We start from the raw sequence: 24,254 nt of genomic DNA on the forward strand, positions 1-24,254 counted from the left end.
AGGGAGCAGACAGGAGGAAGTGACACTTGCAAATCACCTAGAGTGCCCTGTCCCCCCAACCCTTGCCTCCCCACCTCCAAGTTCTGTAATCTCCACAGCTCCTAAATTGAGGCCTGGGCCCCGAGGTCAGGCCCGCAACAGAGAAGGGGAGCATGGAGGCCACGCTCTCGTGAGCCGAGGGATTCAGAGTGGAAGAGCGATGAGCCTGGAAGGTCCCCAGCTGACTTTAACACAAACTCTGGGGGGAGGGGGAGGGACTTGATATTTACTGCACTCCTAAAACCCAGTTCTTTACACAGTCACATCCACCCCCACCCCCGGCAGGCATTATGGTTCCTGTTTTACAGGAAGATTATGTCCCAAGCCCTTAGCAAGCTTTTATAGACGAAGCAGGTTCAGAGAACTGAGGACTTGGCCAAGGCCACATGGTAAAGAGCTGTGATTCAGACTTGGGGGTCCACCTGACTGCAGAGCCAGGCGCCCTCCCCTGCAGTCAGCCGCTCCACTGCTCAGGTGTGCAGCTTGGGCTTCAGTCCTTAAATTTCCCTTTTTAACTACCTGAAGCCCTGCCCAATACTCTGAGACGTCCAGCGAGGGAAGGGCCCTGAGTTAAGGCCAGGAAACATGAAGGGGAGAGGAATTTACCCGTCTGGCATCTCTAGGCTGGAGAGGGCACACCTATGGTCCCAGTGTGGCCAGGCCTGGTCCTGGGGAGCTCAGCAGGCTTGGGGCTGGCTGTCCAACCCTCTAGTGAACAGGTGGCCTGGCCTGAGCTCCCTGCGAGCTCTGAGGCCAGGGTCGCCCCGTGCCAACTCCAGGCCTTCCTCCCCCAGGCCTGGCTGAGGCTACCTGTCTACCATTCAAGGCTTCCTTCGGGAAAACCTTTCTACCCCAGTGATAGCCCCTGCCCCACTATGTCCATTCATCCATCAGACATTGATTAAACATCTGCTCCCAGGTGACCCCTCTGCCGGCCACTGGGGATAGAGTGGGAATAGAGATGAGTTAGATACAGTCCCAGCCCTCCAGGCACTCCTGACTGGATGCAGGAGGGGTTCACTCTGCAGAACTGGATTCAGCCAGCTGTGGGTAGGACCTAGGCATCTGTTTTTTTTTTTTGTTTTTTTTGTTTTTTTTTTTAAGAAACCATGCGGGGCTTCCCTGGTGGCCCAGTGGTTGAGAATCTGCCTGCCAATGCAGGGGACATGGGTTCGAGCCCTGGTCTGGGAAGATCCCACATGCCGCGGAGCAACTAGGCCCGTGAGCCACAGCTGCTGAGCCTGCGCGTCTGGAGCCTGTGCTCCGCAACAAGAGAGGCCGCGATAGTGAGAGGCCCGCGCACCGCGATGAAGAGTGGCCCCCGCTTGCCGCAACTAGAGAAAGCCCTCGCACAGAAACGAAGACCCAACACAGCCAAAAATGAATAAATCAATAAAAAAAAAAAAAAGAAACCATGCGGGTGACTGAAGGGGCACACCCAGGTGAGCCTCTTTGGTCCTGTGGGTATTCTGGCCCCCAGTACTGCATTCTTCAGGCTGCCACAATCCTCTGAGAACACGGCCTGTCTCTTCTCCCACTAGTAGGCTCCTCTGGGCTCTCAAGTCAGGTAAATCTGTGTACAAATCCTACTTTTGCAACCTGCTACCCGTGTATCCTTGCAAAATACCCATGCTCTCTGAGGCTCAGTTTCCCCGTCTTAAATGAGATAATTGGTGCCTTCCTATGCTGAGGATTAACTGGGATATTGTGCGCAAAGCAAGATGTCTGGCACAGATAAATGCACAATAAATGTCTGCTATTAATTATATCATCACTGCACTCTGATGGACAGAAATATTTCCCTGTGGGTATTTCCAGAATCCCTACTCCTGGAGCCTGAGAGGCGGCCCTGGAAACCTGCGAGGCCTCTCCGCGGAGTCCTCTGCCAGGGCTCCCAACGAGACCTGTCTGCATTTTCCCCGCGGACCCAGCCTCCTGGCCCTCAAAGGAAATATTAGCTTGTCGTACCCTCCCCTTCATCTATCCAGAGTGAACAAAGTTCCAACCACACCTCTCTGGGCAGCCTGCCCCCAATTTCGGGGAAACGGGCAAGGGAAATGGGTTAAGTTTGCCAGGCGGGAGCTCCGCGGGCAGAGGACACTGGTGAGCCCAGCCTCCTCCCGATCAAGGTCGGGAGCCCCCGCCCCTGCCGCCTGCCTCGCCCGGGCTGCGACGGGCTGCGAGAAGAGCCCGCCCACCGCTCCCGCCCTGCCCGGAGACCGCGGGCCCGGAGCTGCGGGGAACCGGGGGCCGGAGGACTCGGCGGGCGCGCGGGGTGGGGCGCGAGAGGCAGCAGCCCCGGGGCTTAGCGCGGCCCCTGCAGTCCCGCCCCCGGCGCAGGGCGCGTCCGGCCTGCCCGGCCGGAGTGGCGCCTGAGGTTTGCGTCCCTGGGGAAGGAAGGCGCCCACGGCGTGGGGGACCCAGCTCCCAGGGTCGCTGCCGCCGGGCACACGTGGCTCGGTCCCAGCGGCGCAGGCCTCCAGCACGCGTGCGGCGGCGCGCGGCGAGGGCGCGCTCGGGGGCGGGCTCCGGGGCGGGGGGCGAGCGGGCGGGGGGTCACTCACCTCTCAGGCCCGCCGCGCGGAGCAGCGGCGGCGGCAGACGGTCCGCGGCGGAGGCGGCGGCCCGGCCCGGAGGCTCCTCCTCTCCCCCCGCCCCGCCTGCCCGCGGGGCCGGACCTGCGGGGGGAGGTGGCCGCCCGCCAGCGCGCTGCTGCTTATCCGGCTCGGCCGCCTCCCCCGGGGCCACAATCGGAGAGCCGCAGGGTCCTCGGGCGGCAGGCACCAACGATCCTCCGCCCCTCAGCCCCTGGCCTGAGCTTCGGACACGTGTTGATCGGCGCCCCCTTCCCCGATTTAAAGGGTGCAGAACTCCGGGACCAACTCTTAACCGGGACAAGGGGGGGCGTGTGGAGGCCGGGGTAACTTCTGGGACCCACTCGCTCCCTTCACCTGAGGGACATCTCAAATCCACGTCCATTTTATAACCGAGGTTGAGTGGCAGGTCAAGTTCACACAGGTGGAAAGAGGCCAGGGCACCAGATTCAACCGGGCTTCCTTCCTGCCTGCCTGCCAGGGGAGCAGGCAGTACAGGCCCTTCCTGGACGCGGCTGCATCCCGGCCTTTGGTTCCTTGTTTCTCCTCTGTCGCTTGTCTACCCTTAGGGCAGACCTCTGACCCTCTAAATAGTCCTCAGTTTCAGGTTTTGGGAGCTGGTGGAGGGCCCTTGGGAGCTTGTCTGTCTGTCTAGACTTCCTGGGCTTCAAACCACCCCTCTGCCCCCGAGAAAGATGGCCTCCAGCCCTGGGCACTGTCCTCCCCTCCCCCACGCTAGTGGCGTCCCACACAGCAGGGAGTCAGGTGTAAGTTAAGGATATCCTTTGGGTACCTTTCTAGAGGTGTGTGCCTTCACCGGAAGCCCTTTCTCACCTACAGCCTCACATCATGTGCTGCTGACAGCTATACCTCCCCCTTTTACAGGTGAGGACATGGGGACGCTGATGGTTGTCGGGCACCAATGTCACTCATCTTCTGGGAGGCTGACTGGGGGTCACCTGACCCCTGGGACTCTTTCTGGATTATTCCTGTAGTACATATTCTGCCAGCCCTTGATAAAGAGCTTCAAATTACTCCAGGATAACAACCTGTTCTGGAGAGATAAGTCCTAGGGAGGGGTTATCTGATCCCTGAGACCAGAGAGGCAGGGGGCTGGGCCTCAGGAATGGCCCCAGAGCTAGACCCCAGTGAGCACTATGGGGGGAGGGGCAGACCTGGCAGGGTGGTGGGGTGAGGGGCCTCTCCTCCATCCTCCAACCCTGTCAAGACCCACCCATGAGCGTCTTGTGCTTCCTCACTTCCGTAGGTTTCCTCGTGCCTGAAATACCCTCGTTCCCCAGCTCGCTGCTCCGCCAGGCCCCAAGGCCCAGGTCCTCTCCCACCTCCTTCGGTGACCCTCCTGCCCCACCCTGCCCCAGGACCTCTCTGAGCTCCTGTGGCAGTTCTCATAGGTCTTCATGCATTCCACACTCAGGGAACCCCACCATACCAGTGTTCCAGGTGCCAGGGACACAGATGCCCCATGCCTGGTCCTGGCCCTTGGATAGCAAGTTGCCTCTGCAGTGGGTTGTAGACTTTGGGGAGACAAGAATGAGCACCTAGCCCTCTTTGGTGCCCCTAGCATGGTGCCCTGCGCATAGTAGGTACTCTTTAAGGATCTGCTCTGGCTGATGGGGGGTCTCTGAGCACCCTTCCTGCAACTCCGAAGGGAGGCACAAGGAGAGGAAGCTTGGGAAATGGAGACACTGAGAGGTCTTCCAGCCTTCTCAAAGGATCTGTCCAGAATCCTTCCAAAGAGACCTGGTGGGCCGCTGAGGGGCTCCCAATGGGTTGGGGAGCGAGCTGAAGGCTGGAGTGGCAGAGATGCACAGAGGAATGTCCTAGTAGAGCATGAACTTCTGCAAGAGAACAATCAGGGGCCTGAAAAGCACAGGGAGGGAGGGAGGTGAACACCCTGCTGAGGCCAAGCACCTTGGTGGACATAGCACCACCCACGCCGTCGGGCTGTGGTGCTTTGCCCGTCTGTCTCCCTATCTCGCCTGGCATGGGGCCTGGTGAGGGTGAGAGCTCAATACACGTTTCCTGGGGCCAAACTCCTGGAAGCAGACGAGCCCTCCCCTGAGCAGGGAGGGAGCGTGGCACTGACATTGGTTGAGCACTTCCTCTGTGCCAGAGTCCTTGGCCAGGCCAAGGGCAGAGCAGTTGGAGCCATCTTTTTGAGACATTTGTCAGATCATGTTACTCCTCGGCTCAAAACCTGCCCCGGCTCCCTGGTCTCTCGGAGTCAAAGCAAAGTCCTTGTAATGGTGACCAGGCCCAGTGGGACCTTGTCTCCGGTTCCCCTCTCTCTGCTCTCTCAGCCCTGCCAAGCTGGCCTTCTCCCTCCCTCCTCTGGAGCCTGGCAGAATAATATCACCTCCATGAGACACCCCCCGCCATCATCCCCATCCCTCATCTGTGTACCCTGCCCTATTTCTTTTCTTTTCACTTAGACTTTTTTCCTTCTAACACACTATAAAACACACCTTCTCTGTTTGCTGTTTATTAACTGTCTGCTCCCACAGAAATGTGAGCTCCCCCAGGGAAGGGAGTTTTATCTGCCTCCTTCACTTCTGTGTTCCCAGCGCGTGGATCAGAGCCTGGCACATAGCCGGTGCTCTGTAAATAGTTGTTGAATGAATGCACTGCCCTTCTCAACCTTCTGCATCTCCCAGCATCTCTGGGAAGTTTCCCCAGGGCTCCTGCCGACCTCTGGTCTCCCCGCCTTGCTTGCCCCAGAGCTAGCACACTGCAGGCACACAGGAGGCATTCAATACACGCACTGGTGGATATCTGCACCTGGAGCCCCTGGGTGTCAGTCTCCTGAGATTGCCCTTCTTCCTGAAGACAAGGCTACTCCTTTGGCTAAGAGAATGAGAGTATTCAGGAAGAGAATCTAGATTCATCTCCTACTCGGGCCAGAGAGAAGGACGTAGTTCACGCTCTGCTTCTTGGATTGATCCCACACTTATAAGCTCAGACAGAGCACATCCATTTCACAAAATAAATACTCTAAATGACTACTCAGTCAAGATGGTCACAAGAACCTGCGTGCCGGATGTATTCTGACAGGTTGGCTGGGAGCCAGGCCACCTCTGCCCAGCCCGGGCTGTGTCCCCAGGGAAGGTGCCCTGGCCTCCATTGCCCAGCCCTGGCCTCCACTGCCCAGCCCAGGCCAGGTAAGACTCCTCCAACCAAGCCTCTGGGCACGGGGAGCTGCTTCTTCCTGTGAAGGATGGAGAGGGGCTGCGGCTTGGGGTAGGGATTCTGAGGGAAAATGGAGGGGTTGTCTCTTGCTCCATGAAGACCCAGTGGATGAAGCCATGTCTAAACCCCCCAGAGGTGAGGCAGGGCAGCGGGCGATGGGCATGTTCTGTGAGGGGCAGGCACCGGATGCGGAGGCAAGCTGCAAAAGTGTGCTCAGGGCCTGGCGTTTAAGCTTAGACTCTTTCACGTGGCAGTTCATTTCGAGCCAATATTGTTAAGGCGTTATAAGGCATGGCTAACAGAGCACGGGGCACCGCCGCTGTCCCTGCGCCCCAGGGCTTGGTACTCTGCTTTTGCATAAGGCTCTCCCTCCTTCTAGTTCTCTATTGAAACATGAGCTCTCTCCAGAAGAAAAGCTCTCTGAGCTCAGTGGGATGAGAAACTGCGTATCCACAAGAGATTTAACTGTGGCAGCACAAGAGTGTGGACAAGGTTAGAAAGGCAGATGCTTTCAGGGGGAGGGGTGGGCAGATAAAGGACTAGGGGAGGGGTGGGCTGGAGCAACCGTTTTGCTAAGGAAGCTCCGGCGCATGGCATGTACTTGATCTCTGCGTGAGACCAGGCATCTTAGCTTGTGACTGGACATCCGTGGCCAGCGGGAACTACGGTAGCACTGCGTTGCCTTCAGTTGGGGGAGATTGCACAGGTGCACAGCTAGAGAAGTCTGGGCTTTAGCCCCTTGCTCCAAGGGTGGTGCACGTGGTGGCCTGGGAGGTTTTTAGAATGGCAGAGTCTCAGACCCACCCCACATCCGAATCAGAAATGAATTTTCACAAGACCTGCTGGAGATGTTATGCACATGAAGGTTTGAGAAATGCTGGTCTACAGCACAGATGAGAAAATGGACAACTCCCTGAACACCTGGGCCAGGGCAGATCATCAGAAACCTGTACTGGGCTGCCTTCACCCTCACTGGGTGGTTCTTTAATACCGTCCCCTTTGCTTTCTCAAAGGTCCTTGTGCACCAAATAACCTGATTTCATACGCTTCTGAAGTTTTATAAATATGAAGTAAATGACCTGTCCTTCGCAATACTCAATGCCTATTATACAAAGCTCTGAGAAAAAAATATAACACTAGTATGCTTATTCCTTTCCAATTGCTGATCTTATTTCCCTTTTTACCGTGGCGACTAGGATACTCAGACCCATATTCATGACTATATGATCCTTACTAAATGTATTTAAGTTCTACTTTATTTTCCCCCAGCCCATGATTTTCTGTGTCTAGTTAGCTATTAACTGTATCGTGAAGCTTTTCGTTATAAGGTGTTCTAAGTTGCTTTTGGAAAAAGCCAATTGTTTAAGCAAAATAAATAGGTAACATCTGTGTGCTACAGTGGCAAATTCTTTTTCCCCTGGGTGGCCGTTCCCCTTTCATGGCAAGAACAGGGTCATTCCCATCCTCTGCTGGATTTTTGAGAAGAGGACGGAGGGCTTGGGAGAAGGATGAGTCCGTGGACTTCTGCCCAAAGTTACCGAGAAAAGAAAGCCCAGAAAGCTGGGCGACACTGGGGAGGTGGCGGTGGGGTATCGTGACACTCACCCTGTGCATCTCCCTGCTCTCTCCCTGCCAGTCGGTTCCCAGCTCACCTGATTGGGGGTGCAAGGTGCTGTCCTCCATGTCAGGCGACTTTTCCCAGCCTGGGGCAGGGGCCCTGCTCACCAGGGACCCCAGCGGCAGGCTCTCCATGTGCTGCTCTTCTGCTGCTAGGTCCCCTACTGGGTGGCCAGCGCCCACTCAGCATGGCGTGGGTGGGGCGTGGGGAGAGTCAGCTGAGGCTGCTCAAGGGCAGGAGGGTCAGAGCCTGGCCCAGCCCAGATGGGCGTCACTGACCTCAGGGTTATCTGCAAACACACTGTGGTCAGCAGCCGAGATAAGCCCTCCCTCCAGCCCTGGGGATGTTTTCAACCCGCTTAATTCTCCACTTCCTGGATCCTGGCTCCCAAGGGGAGGAGGGAAGTGACATTTTTGAAGACCCACCTTGAGACAAGGACTGTGCCACGTTTAAATCACCTGCTTTAAGCCCCATCCAGATGTTGTGAGGTGCATGGAATCAGCCCCATTTTCAGATGAGGAAAGCATCCTGCAGTGGGGAGATGGTAGAGCTGGGACTCGAAACAGGTCTGCCTCACGAGGCGGACGGCTCCTGTGGGCAGTGGCCAGCACACCTTGTGCCAAGGACTGGGGTCAGCTCAGTGCGGGGGAAGATCAGGGGCGGTCCATGCAGCGGGACCAAAGGGGAGACGAACCTGGGTCACTCCCAAACGCTTGCAGCCCTGCCCCACCTAGGTGAGAGCCTATGAGCCACCCCCCGGCCTCTCAGAGGTGACGGCTCCACCAGTGTGTCTACCTGAGATTTGCACAGCCTGGAAGCAGGTCTGTGGAATGTGAGGTAGGATTTCAAGAGTCTGGTTCTTTCCAGTGTACTGCCTGATTTCATTGACGTGCACAAGCGGGCCATCATCCTCCGAGTCATGTGTAGATGTTTGCTGGCCCCTGGCAGCATGTGAGAAGCCAGGTCCCTGCAGGACAAATAAGGGAGATAGTGGGCCAAATCTGGTACATGTGCCAAGGGCCACGGCCACAGTCAGCCAGGTACTGGGGCCTCCAGGGAGGAGAGGGACCAGGCCTTGGTCTTTGGAGGTATCTGCAGGGCAAAGCAGCACATTGACCTGGGTCCAAACGTGGTCTCTCCACTGAACCTTGGTTTCCTCAGCTGCAAGAGGAGAGTATATACCTCCTCAGGTGGTTGTGAGAATGAGGAGATAAATTGCCAGGAAAGTGCCTAGCGCTTAGCAGGTGCTCAATAAAAGTAGTCAGCCATTAAGAGGAAGAGGAAGAGTGAGAAGGGCAGACGGCTGAAAGAGCCATTTCCGTAAGAACCGCACTTACTGTCAGGCCCCTCTCTTCCCCCTTCGAAAAGTCTTCTTCTTTCTGTGTCCTGATCTAAACTCTCCCTGCCTCTAAGAAGCCCTCAGGGAACTGGCTCTCCTCTGACCCCATGTCAAGGACCCCCAGGGGGGCAATGAATGCCAGCTACCCCTCTACTCTCTGCCCGCCCCGTCCCCATGGTCAGCGGGCACTATGGGCCCCCTAGTCAGCCTCCGGGCCGACTGTAGGATCTTCTTCCTGGGTCTTCCTCTCCTGCCAGCTCGAGGTGTCTGAAAACTTAGTGTCTGAAAGTTCCCCCACTGCCTTGAGAGTCCTGTGAACAGGCCCTGCCCTGTGCATGATCTGGGGGTCTCTGAAAGGTGCTGCAGCACATGGGGCTGGGGACGAAGGGGACAGATGAAGAGAGGCCTGGTTTGCCTTTGGGTGAAAATCGAGGCTTTATCCTGCTGGCCCTGGGGGACCAGGAAGATTTGAAGAGACATGAGTGTGTGTGATAATAATAGCTAACAGTTTTTGAGGCATGCTGTATACCAGGCACTGTTCTAAGCATGTTATCTGTATTAGCTCATTTAATCCCTGTATGGTCAGGCCATTCAAGATGGCTGTTCTCTTGTTCTCTGTATATCCCCTCCTCAATCAGGCCCTGATCCACTCACATGACTACCTAATCCTTTTAATTATGGGGCTTAATTAGTCCCTGGTAACTGATAAGCCCACCTGACTTCAATTCCCCTATAAATGGTAGCCTCCTTCTCCCCTGAGTAGCAAAGACTGCCGTCATGTCCCACCCACCATCTGCCACATGTGGTGGGGTGTCACTCCAGGACCCTTTGTGTAAGATCCCCCTGTCCAATAAACTATTTTATTTTATTTATTTATTTAATGTATTTATTTTTTTGGCTGCATCGGGTCTTAGTTGCAGCACGTGGGGTCTTCGTTGAGGCGTGCGGTTTCTTTCATTGTGGCATGGGCTCTTCCTTGTGGCGCGTAGGCTTCTCTCTAGTTGTGGCATGTGGGTTTCCTCTCTCTAGTTGTGGCACGTGGGCTCCAGGGCGCGTGGGCTCTGTAGTTGAGGCGCTCGAGCTCAGTAGTTGTGGCACGCGGTCTTAGTTGCCCCGTGGCATGTGGGATCTTAGTTCCCCGACCAGGGATCGAACCTGCGTCCCCTTCAATGGAAGGCGGATTCTTTACCACCGGACCGCCACGGAAGTCCCTGTCCAATAAGCTATTGATATCTCTGTTGCTGTCTCTGGGCTCTTTCTTTGGTCTCGAGGCTGGGCAGCTGCAAGGCTTGCAGGCCCGCAGGGTGCAGCCCAACAATCTTCATGGTACATTTTCCCCATTTTCAAATGAGGAAACAGGTATGGGGAGCTTAAAAGTCACCTGCTTAATGGGAAGTAGATAGTGGTAGAGCTGGGATTGAAATGCCTGTGGATGTGTTTTGGTGCCCACCCCCTACCACTACCTTCCTGTTGTCCGGAAGCTGTTCATTTCCAAAGCTCCTCTCTCTCTGGCAGCCATGGGGCTGGATCATAAAAGGCACATGAGAGGCTGGGAGGGGCTGTGTTTTGAAGTCTACTTAGGGGATACAATAAGTCTAGTAAATCTTGTGTGTTGGGAGCTCCTCATCCAGGCATAAGGGCTGCACATTTAATCAGAGTTCAGAGCAACTCCCAAGTAGGCCTCTGGCCGGAGGTAAAAAGGGGGTTCAGAAAGGTCATTTAGCCAAGGTCAAATCTCTTGCCTTCAGGAGTCCAGGAAGGGAAGTGACTGCAGGACCCATGGCCCACCTGCTGACTTTGATACCTGGTGAGAACAAGGCTTTTGAAGTGACAAGGATCTAGGTGTGACTCCTGAGCCTCAGTTTTCTTATCTGTAAAATGGAGATGATGACAGCAGGGGAGTAAACCAAGTGCAGGTGGTACAATTAGGCTTGAACACAGGTTAATTCCCCACCTCCCCTCACCTATACTCCTTGGTTCCTTATTCTCCTCTGCCTCAATCAATCCCCTGGATTCCAGTGCCTGAGGGGATGGAAGGAGGATGCTAGGACCCAGGGTACACTCTGTCCCTTGGCCCTGGCCCAGTCCTGGCTGGAAGGCCTGAACTGGGTGGCTGCAAGGCCCAGTCTTCCCTCAGCTCTCCCCTCGCAATCTTTCCTGAAGTTCCAGGAACCCTCATTTTCCAAGGGTGGGAAGTAGGGAGGGACCCGTCTTTCCCCTTTCTGCTCCAGGCTCATCTGGCTACTCTGTTTCTGGAACTGGTCTGTGAAGCCTGGAGCCTCCTGGGCATGTTCTCCAGCTCTGCTGGAGTTGTTGAACCCAAGTTCATGTGCCCGACACACAGTGAGGCCAAGCAAATCAAAACGTTGGAGTTTGGAGCAGAGAGAGGTTTATTGCAGGGCCGAGCAAGGAGAACGGGCAGCTCATGCTCAAAAGACCTGAACTCCTTGATTGTTTTCAGGGAATAGTTTTTATAGGCAACACTGGGGTGAGGGCTGCAGGGTGCATGACTTTCTTCTGATTGATTGGCGGTGAGGTAGCAGGGTGGTGTTCCAGAATCTTGTGCTCAGCAAGCAGTCACCATCCTCCACATGGAGGCGGTGAGGGCTTAGTTCCTGTAGAACACTCAAAGATGTGTATCAGATTGTTATCCCTTGAGGAGGAACTAGGGCTCTGCTTTATCACTGCACTGTTGTTTCTTGACTGCTTTTCCTCTGATTCTGCATTCCCTTACTTCCCTAATTAGTAACTGTTTGAACCTGCCCTTTGGAACTCACAGAAGGTCTAGAAGGCTGAAGCCTTTTTCTACAAATAAGAAATGGAGGACATGGAAAAGCTTTTGTACGCGGGACGGCCCTGCAGGGTCCTGCTCAGTTTCAATCCTCCCTTTTCTTTGATACTCCTCCATCTTGAGGAGAACATGTGCAAGACAAGAAAGGGAATAAAGTCTTGGATCGAGAGGTTAATCGTGAACTTGGTAGAGGAACTGGGCTTTAGGGGGACTCAGTTTCAATGGGACCACAGGCACGCCAGCTCCTCTGGTTCTGGTTCCAGCTCTGCTGCAGCCACTGTGACCTTGGCTGAGACCCTTCCCCTCCTTGGGCCTCTGTTTGCCCAGATATAAAATGAGGGTGGGTTTCAAATGCTCTGAGGAGACTGAAGTCCCTGCAGATGCCTCTGCGGGGTGAGAGACTAGTCCAAGGGTGGGACTCCAGGCTGCACCCACCCCTCTTCTAGAGCAGGGCTACCATTACCTGTCTCTGTGTGAAATCAAGTTGAATGCCCTTGGATTAGACATCTGGAAAGTCCCCTCCACATTTAAGCTTCTAATCTGGTTAAATTAGGGCTGCTGAGGAGTGGGGAATGATTGGAGTTGCCAAGACCTGCCTTTCCCAGGTACTGGGAACTTCCGGTGGTCACAGCTAAAGGCAGTGGATAGTAGGCCCTGATGGGGGTTCGGGGCAGCAGGTAGGTGAGGGGGAGGAGGGGTAGTGCAGGCCCGTGGGAGACATTTTCTGCTGGAGGTGGGGCAGAGGCTCTGGGTGCCCTCTTGACACGAAGCCCAGGGGGGCCACACCTCTGCTGGTGCCCTTTCCCGGAAAGCAGAGATGCAGGAATGAAATAATTGGCTACAAGGCACAGGATATGGTGCTTATGCAAATTTATGCAAATAACACGCATATGAAGCTGGCCTTAGGATGGCTTCCCTGGGATGGCAGCTGGTCCGGGATGGGATGCCTCCCCTTTACTTCTGACTTTGCCTTAGGCCTCTGAGGACTTCACAGGGAGAGGCCCATAGCCTTCCCTTTGCACAATCCCTCTTCTCAGTGGGCTTACGCCAAAGACAAACAACTATGGAGTGCCTACCATGAGTAGGTCCCATTGTGTAGGAAGGCACAAGGGCCACCGAGGGGGCACCAGAGAGGAAGATTCCAGACAGTCTGATTCGGGACAATGTCTTCATTCCATAGAAAAGGACAGTGAGGCTTGGAGAGGTGAGGTGAATTTCCCCATCACCCAGCTAGAAGTGACAGAACTGGAATTCAGTCCAAGGCTGCCTGATTCTGATTCCATGCCCCTTCACCGTGACCGCAGTCTACAGTGCTGTGCTACCTGACAACTAAATACTGTTCCATGTGTGCATACATGTGGGAATGGGGTCACATAGAGCCTCCAGATCCCTGTACTGGGACCCAGGCCCGCCTAACGTGGTAGCCCTGGGCCACGTCCCCATTCCCAGACTCAGTGCCTAGAGCTTGGTAGGTGCTCTGTTAATGTTTTCAGCAATGTCTGAAAGCTCATCTTTAATGTAGGTACTTAAAGTCTATTTCAGCTACTCAAGGTATTTGTTGCTCTTAAGTCAGCCTGGTCCAGGCCTGGCCATACTATGAGGATAGCTGGGGGTGGGGTTTTCTAGCTGCAGAGAATGGATTTCTATTAGCTGGTCAGGTCATGGGCAAAGCAGCTGTGGGAAAGTAGGGGGCTTTAGAATTGGGCAAAGGAGGTCCGCCCCGGGGGCTGGAGAGTGTTGACCTGAATGCTCAGAGAAGGTGGGGCAAGAGTTCCAGCCAGTGGGCGTTGAGTGGCAACTTCCCTCATCCCCTCTCCAGCCCCTCCCCATTCCAACTTCAGTTCTAGGGGATCACACGGACATGGGCAAGAATTGAGTGGAGTTATAAGGTCAGTAAATCGTAAGGTTATGAACTGAGTGTGAGTTGTAAGATCCGTGTGAGCTAAGAGTGCCAGACTTGGGTTAACTCCAAACTTTGAGGGATGCTTTGCTCAGAGTCATGGCTGGGCCTAGTTGTGCTGTGGGCAATCAGGGATCCCATTCCTTCTCCCAAGCCAGTGGGGTCGTCCGTGGTCCCCAGTGAGACAGCTGCGCCCACACAAGTGCACACATGGCCACCTCATATGGTCATTTGCAACGTGGTGGTCAGACCAGAGGCTGGAGGAAGGGCTTCATGCAGGAGCCCTTGGAGGCAGCTTTCTGGGAAATACTCAGAAATAATGGGGGACGACGGCAGGTGTACTTTGAGAGAGGATAACTTTCTGGGTAGATGATGGTAGGGACTTGTGGTACAAAGACTTCAGCCTAAAAAGCAAGGGTATTTTCTTTTTGGGATCACAGGCTGATGGGCTCAGAAACCCTGTGGACTGGTCAGGCACAGCATGGAAAAACACCCACGGGGGCCAGTGTGATGATGGCAGAAGGAGTGGCCAGAGCTGGCAGGGGCTGGGGAGTCCAGGCAGAACTGGTGGCAGGTGTGGGGTCCCTGGGCCCAGCATCCAGCCCCCTTTTACTGCCAACCTCTGAGTACTGGGATCTCCTCCCAAGCAGCATTTACTTCAGAATTTGACTGGCTCCCAAAGTGAAATAAGACACAGCTTTTCACTTTCCCAGGGACCAGGTAAATTACTGGTAAAATAAGATGCCAAACCCCAAAGCAGGGGCTCAAGTCCTTGGCAGAGGGCAAACGGCAGTGGCTGGCAGTGTGGTGAGCCTGGCTTGGGGACAGCGCTGGGCTTCTTGCCCAGGCAGGGCAGAGGTGGGGTGCCTGAGCACTTAGGTAGGGTTGGAGGCCCAGCCCGTTTCCCAGACCATTAGCAAGGCGAGCAACTGTTGAAAAATTAACCACAGGCCTAGGTAATGCACTTTGGAGAGGAACATCCCCTTAGGGGCTCAAATGCACCATGTGGGCCCGAGAGGCGGGCCGGTGATGGGCAGGGCTTTTGGAAAAGAAGAGACCGTGGAAAGACATGGAGCTTGCCATGTGGAGCCTTCCCCAGGAGTGTGGTTGAGGCAGTGACCCTGAGGGCTGGGGCATCTCTTTCATGGTCCCCGCTTAAGACTCAGGTCTGGGAAGCCATCCTCCACCCTCCAAGGCTCTGCTCTCTCACCTCGAGGGCGTTCCCCCGCGGTACACACTCTTAAGCGGGCCCACATTCCCCAGTCAGCCCCCAAAGGTGCTTTCTTAAGGCGGAAGTCCAGTCAGTTGGAGACACTCCCGGGCAGAGATCCTACCTGAGCGGGGGCAGGAGAGCGCCTGGGGGAAAGGCCAGGAGGCCCTGGAGCTCCCTCTGCCCGGTGCTGGGTCCTCTCACCCGCCAGCCAGCTCTCCGGTGCGTGCGCTGGCCGCTCCACTTCCATTATCTCTAACGTCTTCAGCACGCTTCTAGGCCGGCCCGCAGCATCTGCCCATTTCTCAGGCAAGAACACTGATCCTCCAGCAGGGAGAGCTGAAGAAGCCACGTGGCGGATGGTGCTACAAACACGCAAGCTCAGGGCAGCACTGAGCGCGAATCTGGCCTCAACCCTCTCCTTGCCGAGGGAGACAGCACCTGAGACCCGGGGTTTCTCCCAGGCTCAAGCTCTCCCCTTTCAGTTGGCAGATTTCATACTGGAAAGCTTTTGATGGGTGGTTGGTTTGTCAAATGGGTACAAGGCGATGACTTTCAGGCTCTTTCACAGGGTCGTAGAATCCACCCAGTACATATATACTCAAATATAGGTTATAGATCCACACCTGAAGCAAAAGTGTTAGCAGACAGGGCTTCCCTGGTGGCGCAGTGGTTGGGAGTCTGCCTGCCAGGGCGGGGGACGCGGGTTCGATCCCTGGTCCGGGAGGATCCCACGTGCTTCGGAGCAGCTGGGCCCCGCGCGCCGCAGCTGCTGAGCCTGCGCTCTGGCGCCCGCCTGCGGCAACTGCCGAAGCCCGCACGCCTAGATGCCCGCACTCCGCACACAGGGGAGGCCACTGCAGGGAGAAGAGCGTGCACCCCGGCGAGGAGTGCCCCCGGCTCGCTGCAACTGGAGAGGGCCCGCGCGCAGCAGCAGAGACCCCACGCAGCCAAAATGAATAAACAGATAATTTAATTAGTTAATTTTTTAAAAAGTGTTAGGAGGCAAAACTTAGCCTCACCACGTGCGATAAGATCTGATATTTAAACTTTTATTCTCTTCCACTTCATTAAAGAAAAAGCTTGTTGTGCTCTGTGACCACCTAGAGGGGTGGGGCAGGGAGGGTGGGAGGGAGATGCAAGAGGGAGGAGATATGGGGATGTATGTCTATGTAGAGCTGAGTCACTTTGTTACACAGCAGAAACTAACACACCATTGTAAAGCAATTATACTCCAATAAAGATGTTAAAAAAATTTTTTTTTAAATAAAAAATAAATAAAAAGCTTGTTGACCCAACCCTCTAATAAAGATGTAGACTGAGATCTGCAAACACCGGCAGGCAGACACACGCCCCTGGTCAGGAAGTGGTGCCGCCAGCACGCTGTGGTCACTGTGGTGGCGGGTTGTGGCATTTCGGGATCCGAACGCTGGGGCCTGTGTAAGTGAGAAACAGGTGGAAGGCTGTCCTAGCCACGTGACGCTCGAGCCTGTACCCCAGGGGGTGCCTGGGATCTGAGGCATCTACTCTGCATCTTGCAGGGACCCAGCTTCCCTAACCTGCCTGGGTGCCTTTGACTTAGTCACTCTCTCTGTTCTCAGTTTCTTATCAGGGCACTGAGACAGCTGTAGCTGATAACACCCATGGGCTGTTCCAACTTGGATGTTCTGGGATTGCTCCAACTTGAACTTGACTTTCTAGGCTGTAAAGTCCTACCTAGTTAGAGGCTGGAGGCACTGAGGGAAGAGCCACCAGGGGCCGAGTGGGGCTGGCAGCACTGCAGGGGCAGTTGGGCAAAGGTGGAGGATGTGGAAGGGGGTAGGCCTGGGGTGGGGGCGGTGCTGGCAGCCAGGTCTGAGGCCTCCTGTTGTTGTTCTGGGCACTCAGGAAGCATCGCAGGTAGGGAGTCAGGCTGCCTGATATGCCCCTCTTTTCTGGGCCTCCTCCAGCCCTTCAGATGTCAGCATCCAGAATGCAGGGACGTAGTCACGCTTACACACCCAGACGCCACAGCCAAGCTTCAGACCCGCTCCCCCTGTCCTCAGAGCTCTTCACCACTTAGTGGGCAATTGCATCTCTTTTGTATTGGAACAGGTGGATGTTTCTTTAATATGGAGAAAAAGTATATTATTTTTAAAGACAGGCTACAATTTGAGTGCCCTGGGCTAGGAGGAAGGCAGAATTCCTCTCAGGGAGGGAAAGAGAGAGAGGTCCGCTCCTTTGGGATGCCACCTTTGCCATGAAAGGCAAACTCCACTCTAACCCTTCACCTCGCACCTGGGCACAGAGGGACCAGACTCATGGGAGATACATTTTCTTGTATTTTAAATAACAGGAATTTTGCCTTTCGGGCAACCTGGGAGAGAGGGCGAGGAGTCAGAGCTCAAAGTCAGCCAGAAGGAAGACCTAGAGAGAAAAGGGTCCCTGAAACAGGGTGGTATCTAGGAGCTTCTTTCTAGAAACTGTGCTGTGGGGCATTCCGCTCAAAGTTTTCCACGGCCTGTGTTCTGAGACTTCGGCGAGCGCCTGTCTTGAACACCTGCGTGTAGTTAGCAAGCTCTGGGGACTGAGGAAAGGGGAGCAGGCTATGTCCCTGCCAGGCGCCTGGGGCATGGAGCTGGAGCTGTGGAAGCCCCGCTGATGGCTGGGAGCATGCCGCTGTGCCGACTGGCCAGGACACCATGCACCCCTGAACATTCGAGATGCTCTGGTCCCGGAACGTTTGGGTTTCATGGCCGTCTCTCCAGCCGGCCCTGCAGAATGGTCATGCCTCGTGCAGCCCCCCACAGACTAGCCTGCCACTGTCCTTTGCTGAGTGTTTGCTAACTCTGACTACATATTTTTCTTTAAGCTGGGAAATCAGTAAGGAAAAGCCAAGATCCCCTAAAGGAATCACTTACTGTCCTATTTTGCCTTTAGGGTCACTTCTTCTTAAGAGACAAGTAATGAGAGGTCACATTCACACAACCCTTACAGGTGCCAGACTCTGTCATATGTACGTCCTGACATACATTATTTCACCAAGTCTTATGGGCAACCCACGAACTGGGCTCCATGACCATCACCCTCATTTTGCAGATGAGGAAACTGAGGCACTCCCCAGTGCCACAGACGTAACCACTCTCTCTAGTGAATAGCTCTCAGACTGGAGTACGTTTCTTGAATCATTTCTGATTAACTCAGTGGTTCTCATCTGGGCCAAGTTTACTCCCTCCCCCTCCTCCCCCAGGGAACACTTGGCAATGTCTGGAGACATCTTTGGCTGTCATGGCTGGGAGGGTGCTACTGGCATCTAGTGGATAGAGGCCAGAGAGAGGCTGCGGTGCATAGGGAAGCCACTCTGCAGCAAAACACTGTCTAGCCCAAGAAGTCAAGAAATTGAAAAACCCTGGATTAACCAAAGGCCCTCTGAATCTGTCTGAGGAATCCTCTTGTTTGGTTGTTTTTGTCTTGGTGTTTCTCCTCCTTCCTCGTGTCCCATCCCCTCTCTCCTGCCCAAGATCCTACGCCACATCCAGGAAGCCCTCACTGGCTGCAGCCCACAGCCCTCCTGCTCTCTGGCTCTGGCTCAGATCCCTGGGGCATGTCTCAGCCTGGAGTGCCACCCAGGGCAGAGCCTCAGGCCAGTGTGCACGTGGTGTATTTGGGGGCAGAGCTCAGGGAGCAGAGTGAGGGGCTGAAATGGAGAAGGAGGAAAAGCCAAGTCAAGGGTACGTTGTTGGACACGCTCTCCATCCTGCTGGAAGCTTCTGGGGAGTTTATGTTCTTCTGCAGACGCCCCAGCCTCATGGCCACTGAGAGCTGTTCCAAGGATCCTTAGCTGTCCTGCACTTCTGAGCTGGGGGCAGACTGGGCACCGTTGTGGTCAGAGGGGAGGTTAAGGGAGTGTGAGATGGGGTACTAGAGGTACAGCAAGGGACAGACGCAGTGGGCCAGCACTGAGACCCCCATCACACCACCCACAGACACTGACACACATACCTGGTGAGTGTTGGCATAAGCCCTGCCTTCAGGCTCATCATTGTCCGGCTGGGGACGAAAGACAGGATCCTTCCAAACAGCTGGTGAGGCCAGGACTTTACATAATCCAGTTGCACAACGAGTGAGCGACAGATGACAAGGTCAGAACTGGAAAGAGCTTCAAAGAGCCCCTTGTTAATTCTAGTTCAACCTTCTCACTTACAGGGAAAATTGAGGTTCATGTATTCGTTTGTTCAACAACTATGCCCATTTTATTACAGTAAAACGAGAGCGAAGTTAACGTGTCTTCAGAAGGCAGCCTATGCGTTGAGGGATTCACCATGAAGTCCTAGAGAGCTGGGCGGGGTGGGGGGTAGGGGCTGAGGGTGGGCAGGCCCAGCTCGGAGTGTCTCTACTGACTTACTACACCACCCGGAGGGTGAGTCCCCGTTATTTTGGACACATCAAGGGGAAGACCTGGCCTTTGCTGGAGTCTTGGCCCATCTCCCCCAGTTGTTAATGGGTATTGATCTGCAAACAAAGTCTTAAGTGCAAGAGATGAGGGCGGGCATCTGTTTAAAGAGCGAGCATCAGTTATAGAATTTGGAGTCCTACAGTCATATGCATTCTCCTTTCTGTGTCTGTACTTCTGGTTCTGTTTAACCTTGGGCAATTCATCTTTCCTCTCTCTGAGCCTAAATTTCCCCATGTTTTTAACCCAGTAGAGCTTTTCCAGAAAGGCATGCTTTGTTGAATGCATGAACCAACCCATAAAACAATCAGTGGAAGCAGCCTTGGAGATAAACTTACCCCATTTCTTGTTTAAAGATAGGGAAACTAAGGAGACCTTCAAGATGGCAGAGGAGTAAGATGCAGAGATCACCTTCCTCCCCACAAATACATCAAAAATACATCTACACGTGGAACAACTCTTACAGAACACCTACTGAATGCTGGCAGAGACCTCAGACTTCCCAAAAGGCAAGAAACTCCCCACATACCTGGGTAGTTCTAAAGAAAAAAAAAGAGACAAAGGAATAAGCATGGGTCCTGCACCTCTGGGAGGGAGCTGTGAAGGAGGAAAATTTCCACACACTAGGAAACCCCTTCACTGGCAGAGACAGGGGGTGGGGAGCTTCGGAGCCACGGAGGAGAGCACAGCAACAGGGGAGTGGAGGGCAAAGTGGAGAGATTCCTGCACAGAGGATCGGTGCCAACCAGCACTCACCAGCCCGAGAGGCTTGTCTGCTCACCCGCTGGGGCGGGTGGGGGCTGGGAGCTGAGGCTCGGGCTTTGGAGATCAGACCCCAGGGAGAGGACCGGAGTTGGCTGTTTGAAGACAGCCTGAAGGGGGCTAGTGTGCCACAGCTAGCTGGGAGGGAGTCTGGGGAAAAGTCTGGAGCTGCTGGAGAGACAAGAGGCCATTGTTTCAGGGTACACGAGGAGAAGGGCTTCCTGTTCCATGTGCCCACAGACGGCAGAGCACCACCTAAGCAAGCTCCAGAGATGGCCGCGAGCCATGACTATCGTCTCGGACACCAGAGGCGGGCACAGACTGCTGCTGGTGCCACCGCTGCCAAAAAGAGTCCTGTGTGCAAATGCAGGTCGCTACCCACACCCTCCCGGGAGCCTGTGCCACTCACCACTGCCAGGGTCCCATCATCCAGGGCCAACTTCCCCCGGAGTACACACGGCGCGTCTCAGGCTGTGGCAACACTGACCTCTGCTGATGCAGGCATTCCCCCCCACAGCCCAATTATGACTACTCTACCCCTCCCTCCCCCCGGCCTGAGTGAGCAAGAGAGCCCTAATCAGCCGCTGCTTTAACCCCCTCCTGTCTGGGTGGGGAACAGATGCCTGAGGGCAGCCTACAAGCAGAGGCGGGGCCAAAACCAAAGCTGAACCCCAGGAGCCCTGCGAGCAAAGAAGAGAAAGGGAAATCTCTCCATGCAGCCTCAGGAGCAGTGGATTAAATCCCCGCAACGGGCTAGGCAAACCCTGCATCTGTGAAATACCTGAATAGAAAACAAGTGTTCCCAAAACACTTTGAGGTGTTGGACTCAAAGGTGGTGGACTTTGGGGGCAACTTTGGACTTGGGGTTTGCTTTCTGCATTTGATTTGGTTTTGGTTTTATTTTAATCTTAGTTCAGTTGTTTTATTTAAAATTTATTTATTTTTGGCTGTGTTGGGTCTTCGTTGCTGCACGCGGGCTTTCTCTAGTTGCGGTGAGTGGGGCTACTCTTCATTACGGTGTGCGGGCTTCTCATTGCGGTGGCTTCTCTTGTTGTGGAGCATGGGCTCTAAGTATGTGGGCTTCAGTAGTTGTGGCACATGTGCTCAGCAGTTGTGGCTTGTGGGCTCCAGAGCGCAGGCTCAGTAGTTGTGGTGCATGGGCTTAGTTGCTCCGCGGCATGTGGGATCTTCCCAGACCAGGGATCGAACCCGTGTCCCCTGCACTGGCAGGCGGATTCTTAACCACTGTGCCACCAGGGAAGTCCTTAGTTTAGTTTTTAGTGTTTGTTTTCATTTGTGGGTTTGTTTATTGGTATGGTTACTCTCTTCCTTTTTTTCCCCCTCTTTTTGTGAGTGTGTGTATGTTTCTTTGTGTGACTTTGTCTGTTTAGTTTTGCTTTTATCATTTGTCTTGCGGTTCTGTCGGTTTTGTTTGTTTTGTTTGGTGTTTTTTTGTTTGTTTGTTTGTTTTTCCTTTTCTTCCATGCCACACTGATGGGAGGATCTTGGTGTTCCAGCCGGGTGTCGGGCCTGAGCCTCCGAGGTGGGAAAGCTGAGTTCAGGACGCTGGACCACCAGAGACCTCCTGACCCCATGTAATATTAATCAGCAAGAGCTCTGCCAGAGATCTTGGTCTCAACACTAAGACCCAGCTCCACCCAACGGCCAGCAAGCTCCAGTGCTAGACACCCCATGTCAAACAACTAGCAAGACAGGAACACAACCCCACACATTAGCAGACAGGCTGCCTAAAGTCATACTAAGTTCACAGACACCCCAAAACACACCACTGGACACAGCCCTGCCCACCAGAGGGACAAGATCCAGCCCCACCCACAAGAACACAGGCACCAGTCCCCCCAACCAGGAAGCCTACACAAGCCACTGAACCAACATCATCCACTGGGGGCAGACACCAGAACTAAGAGGAACTACGAACCTGCAGTCTGCGAAAGGAGACCCCAAACACAGTTAAGTTCAATAAGATGAGAAGACAGAGAAATATGCAGCAGATGAAGGAGCAAGGTAAAAACCCACCAGACCAAACAAATGAAGAGGAAATAAGCAGTTCACCTGGAAAAGAATTCAGAGTAATGATAGTAAAGATGATCCAAAATCTTGGAAATAGAATGGAGAAAATACAAGAAATGTGCAACAAGGACCTAGAAGAATTAAAGAGCAAACAAACAATGATGAACAACACAATAAATGAAATTAAAAATACTCTAGAAGGAATCAATAGCACAATAACTGAGGCAGAAGAACGGATAAGTGACCTGGAAGATAAAATAGTGGAAATAACTACCACAGAGCAGAATAAAGAAAAAAGAAGGAAAAGGACTGAGGAGGTCTCAGAGACCTCTGGGACAACATTAAATGCACCAGTATTCGAATTATAGGGGTCCCAGAAGAAGAAGAGAAAAAGAAAGGGACTGAGAAAATATTTGAGGAGATTATAGTCAAAAACTTCCCTAACATGGGAAAGGAAATTGTCAATCAAGTCCAGGAAATGCAGAGAGTCCCATACAGGATAAATCCAAGGAGAAACACATCAAGACATGTATTAATCAAACTATCAAAAATTAAATACAAAGAAAAAATGTTAAAAGCAGCAAGGGAAAAGCAAAAAATATCATGAAAGAGAATCCCCATAAGGTTAACAGCTGATTTTCAACAGAAACTCTGCAAGCCAGAAGGGAGTGGCAGGACATATTTAAAGTGATGAAAGGGAAAAACCTACAACCAATATTACCCAGCAAGGATCTCATTCAGATTTGATGGAGAAATTAAAACCTTTACAAACAAGCAAAAGTTAAGAGAATTCAACACCACCAAACCAGCTTTACAACAAATGCTAAAGGAACTTCTCAAGGCAGGAAACGCAAGAGTAGGAAAAGACCTACAAAAACAAGCCCAAAACAATTAAGAAAATTGTTATAGGAACATATATATTGATAATTACCTTAAGTGTAAATGGATTAAATGCTCCAACCAAAAGACACAGACTGGCTGAATGGATACAAAACCAAGATCCATATATATGCTGTCTACAAGAGACCCATTTCAGACCTAGGGACATACAGAGACTGAAAGTGAGGGGATGGAAAAAGATATGCCATGCAAATGGAAATCAAAAGAAAGCTGGAGTAGCAATACTCATATAAGACAAGATAGACTTTAAAATAAAGACTATTACAAGAGACAAAGAAAGGCACTACATAGTGATCAATGGATCAATCTAAGAAGAAGATATAACAATTGTAAATATTTATGCACCCAACATAGGAGCACCTCAATACATAAGGCAAATGCTAACAGCCATAAAAGGGGAAATTGACAGTAACACAATCATATTAGGAGACTTTAACACTCCACTTACACCAATGGACAGATCATCCAAAATGAAAATAAATAAGGAAACACAAGCTTGAAATGACACATTAAACAAGATGGACTTAACTGATACTTATAGGACATTCCATCCAAAAACAAGAGAGTACACTTTCTTCTCAAGTGCTCATGGAACATTCTCCAGGATACATCATATCTTGGGTCAGAAATCAAGCCTCGGTAAATTTAAGAATATTGAAATCGTACCAAGTATCTTTTCCTAACACTATGAGACTAGGTATCAATTACAGGAAAAAAACTGTAAAAAATACAAACACATGGAGGCTAAACAATACACTACTTAATAACCAAGATATCACTGAAGAAATCAAAGAGGAAATAAAAAAACACCTAGAAACAAATGACAATGAAAACACGACAACCCAAAACCTATGGGATGCAGCAAAATCAGTTCTAAGAGGGAAGTTTATAGCAGTACAATCCTACCTCAAGAAACAAGAAAAATCTCAAATAAAAAACCTGGCCTTACACCTAAAGCAATTAGAGAAAGAAGAACAAAAAAACCCCAAAGTTAGCAGAAGGAAAGAAATCATAAAGATCAGAGCAGAAATAAATGAAAAAGAAATGAAGGAAACGATAGCAAAGATCAATAAAACTAAAAGCTGGTTCTTTGAGAAGATAAACAAAATTGATAAACCATTAGCCAGACTCATCAAGAAAAAAAAAGGAGAAGACTCAAATCAATAGAATGAGGAATGAAAAAGAAGTAACAACTGACACTGCAGAAATACAAAGGATCATGAGAGATTACTACAAGCAACTATATGCCAATAAAATGGACAGACAACCTGGAAGAAATGAACAAATTCTTAGAAAAGCACAATACTCTGAAACTGAACCAGGAAGAAATAGAAAATATAAACAGACCAATCACAAGCACTGAAATTGAGACTGTGATTAAAAATCTTCCAACAAACAAAAGCCCAGGACCAGATGTCTTCACAGGCAAAT

The 24,254-nt window shown here is 52.6% G+C and overlaps 1 protein-coding gene across 5 annotated transcripts in view; it reads right to left on the reverse strand.

Moving 5' to 3' along the window:
- Positions 1-7,595, reverse strand: part of STEAP3 (STEAP3 metalloreductase) — a 97,017-nt gene extending 89,422 nt beyond the window's left edge. For 4 of the 5 annotated variants that reach the window (XM_007169261.2, XM_007169260.2, XM_007169262.2 and 1 more), the window contains exon 1: positions 7,493-7,595. In XM_007169261.2, the coding sequence (XP_007169323.1) occupies positions 7,493-7,592 (100 nt within the window). In that variant the 5' untranslated portion in view covers positions 7,593-7,595. Of the gene's footprint in view, positions 1-2,603; positions 2,678-7,492 lie in introns of those variants that run through there. The other variant, XM_057551001.1, reaches the window with a different exon arrangement.
- Positions 7,596-24,254: the final 16,659 nt, after the last annotated feature.

Source organism: Balaenoptera acutorostrata, chromosome 8 (assembly GCF_949987535.1).
Source record: "Balaenoptera acutorostrata chromosome 8, mBalAcu1.1, whole genome shotgun sequence".
NCBI lineage: Eukaryota > Metazoa > Chordata > Mammalia > Artiodactyla > Balaenopteridae > Balaenoptera > Balaenoptera acutorostrata.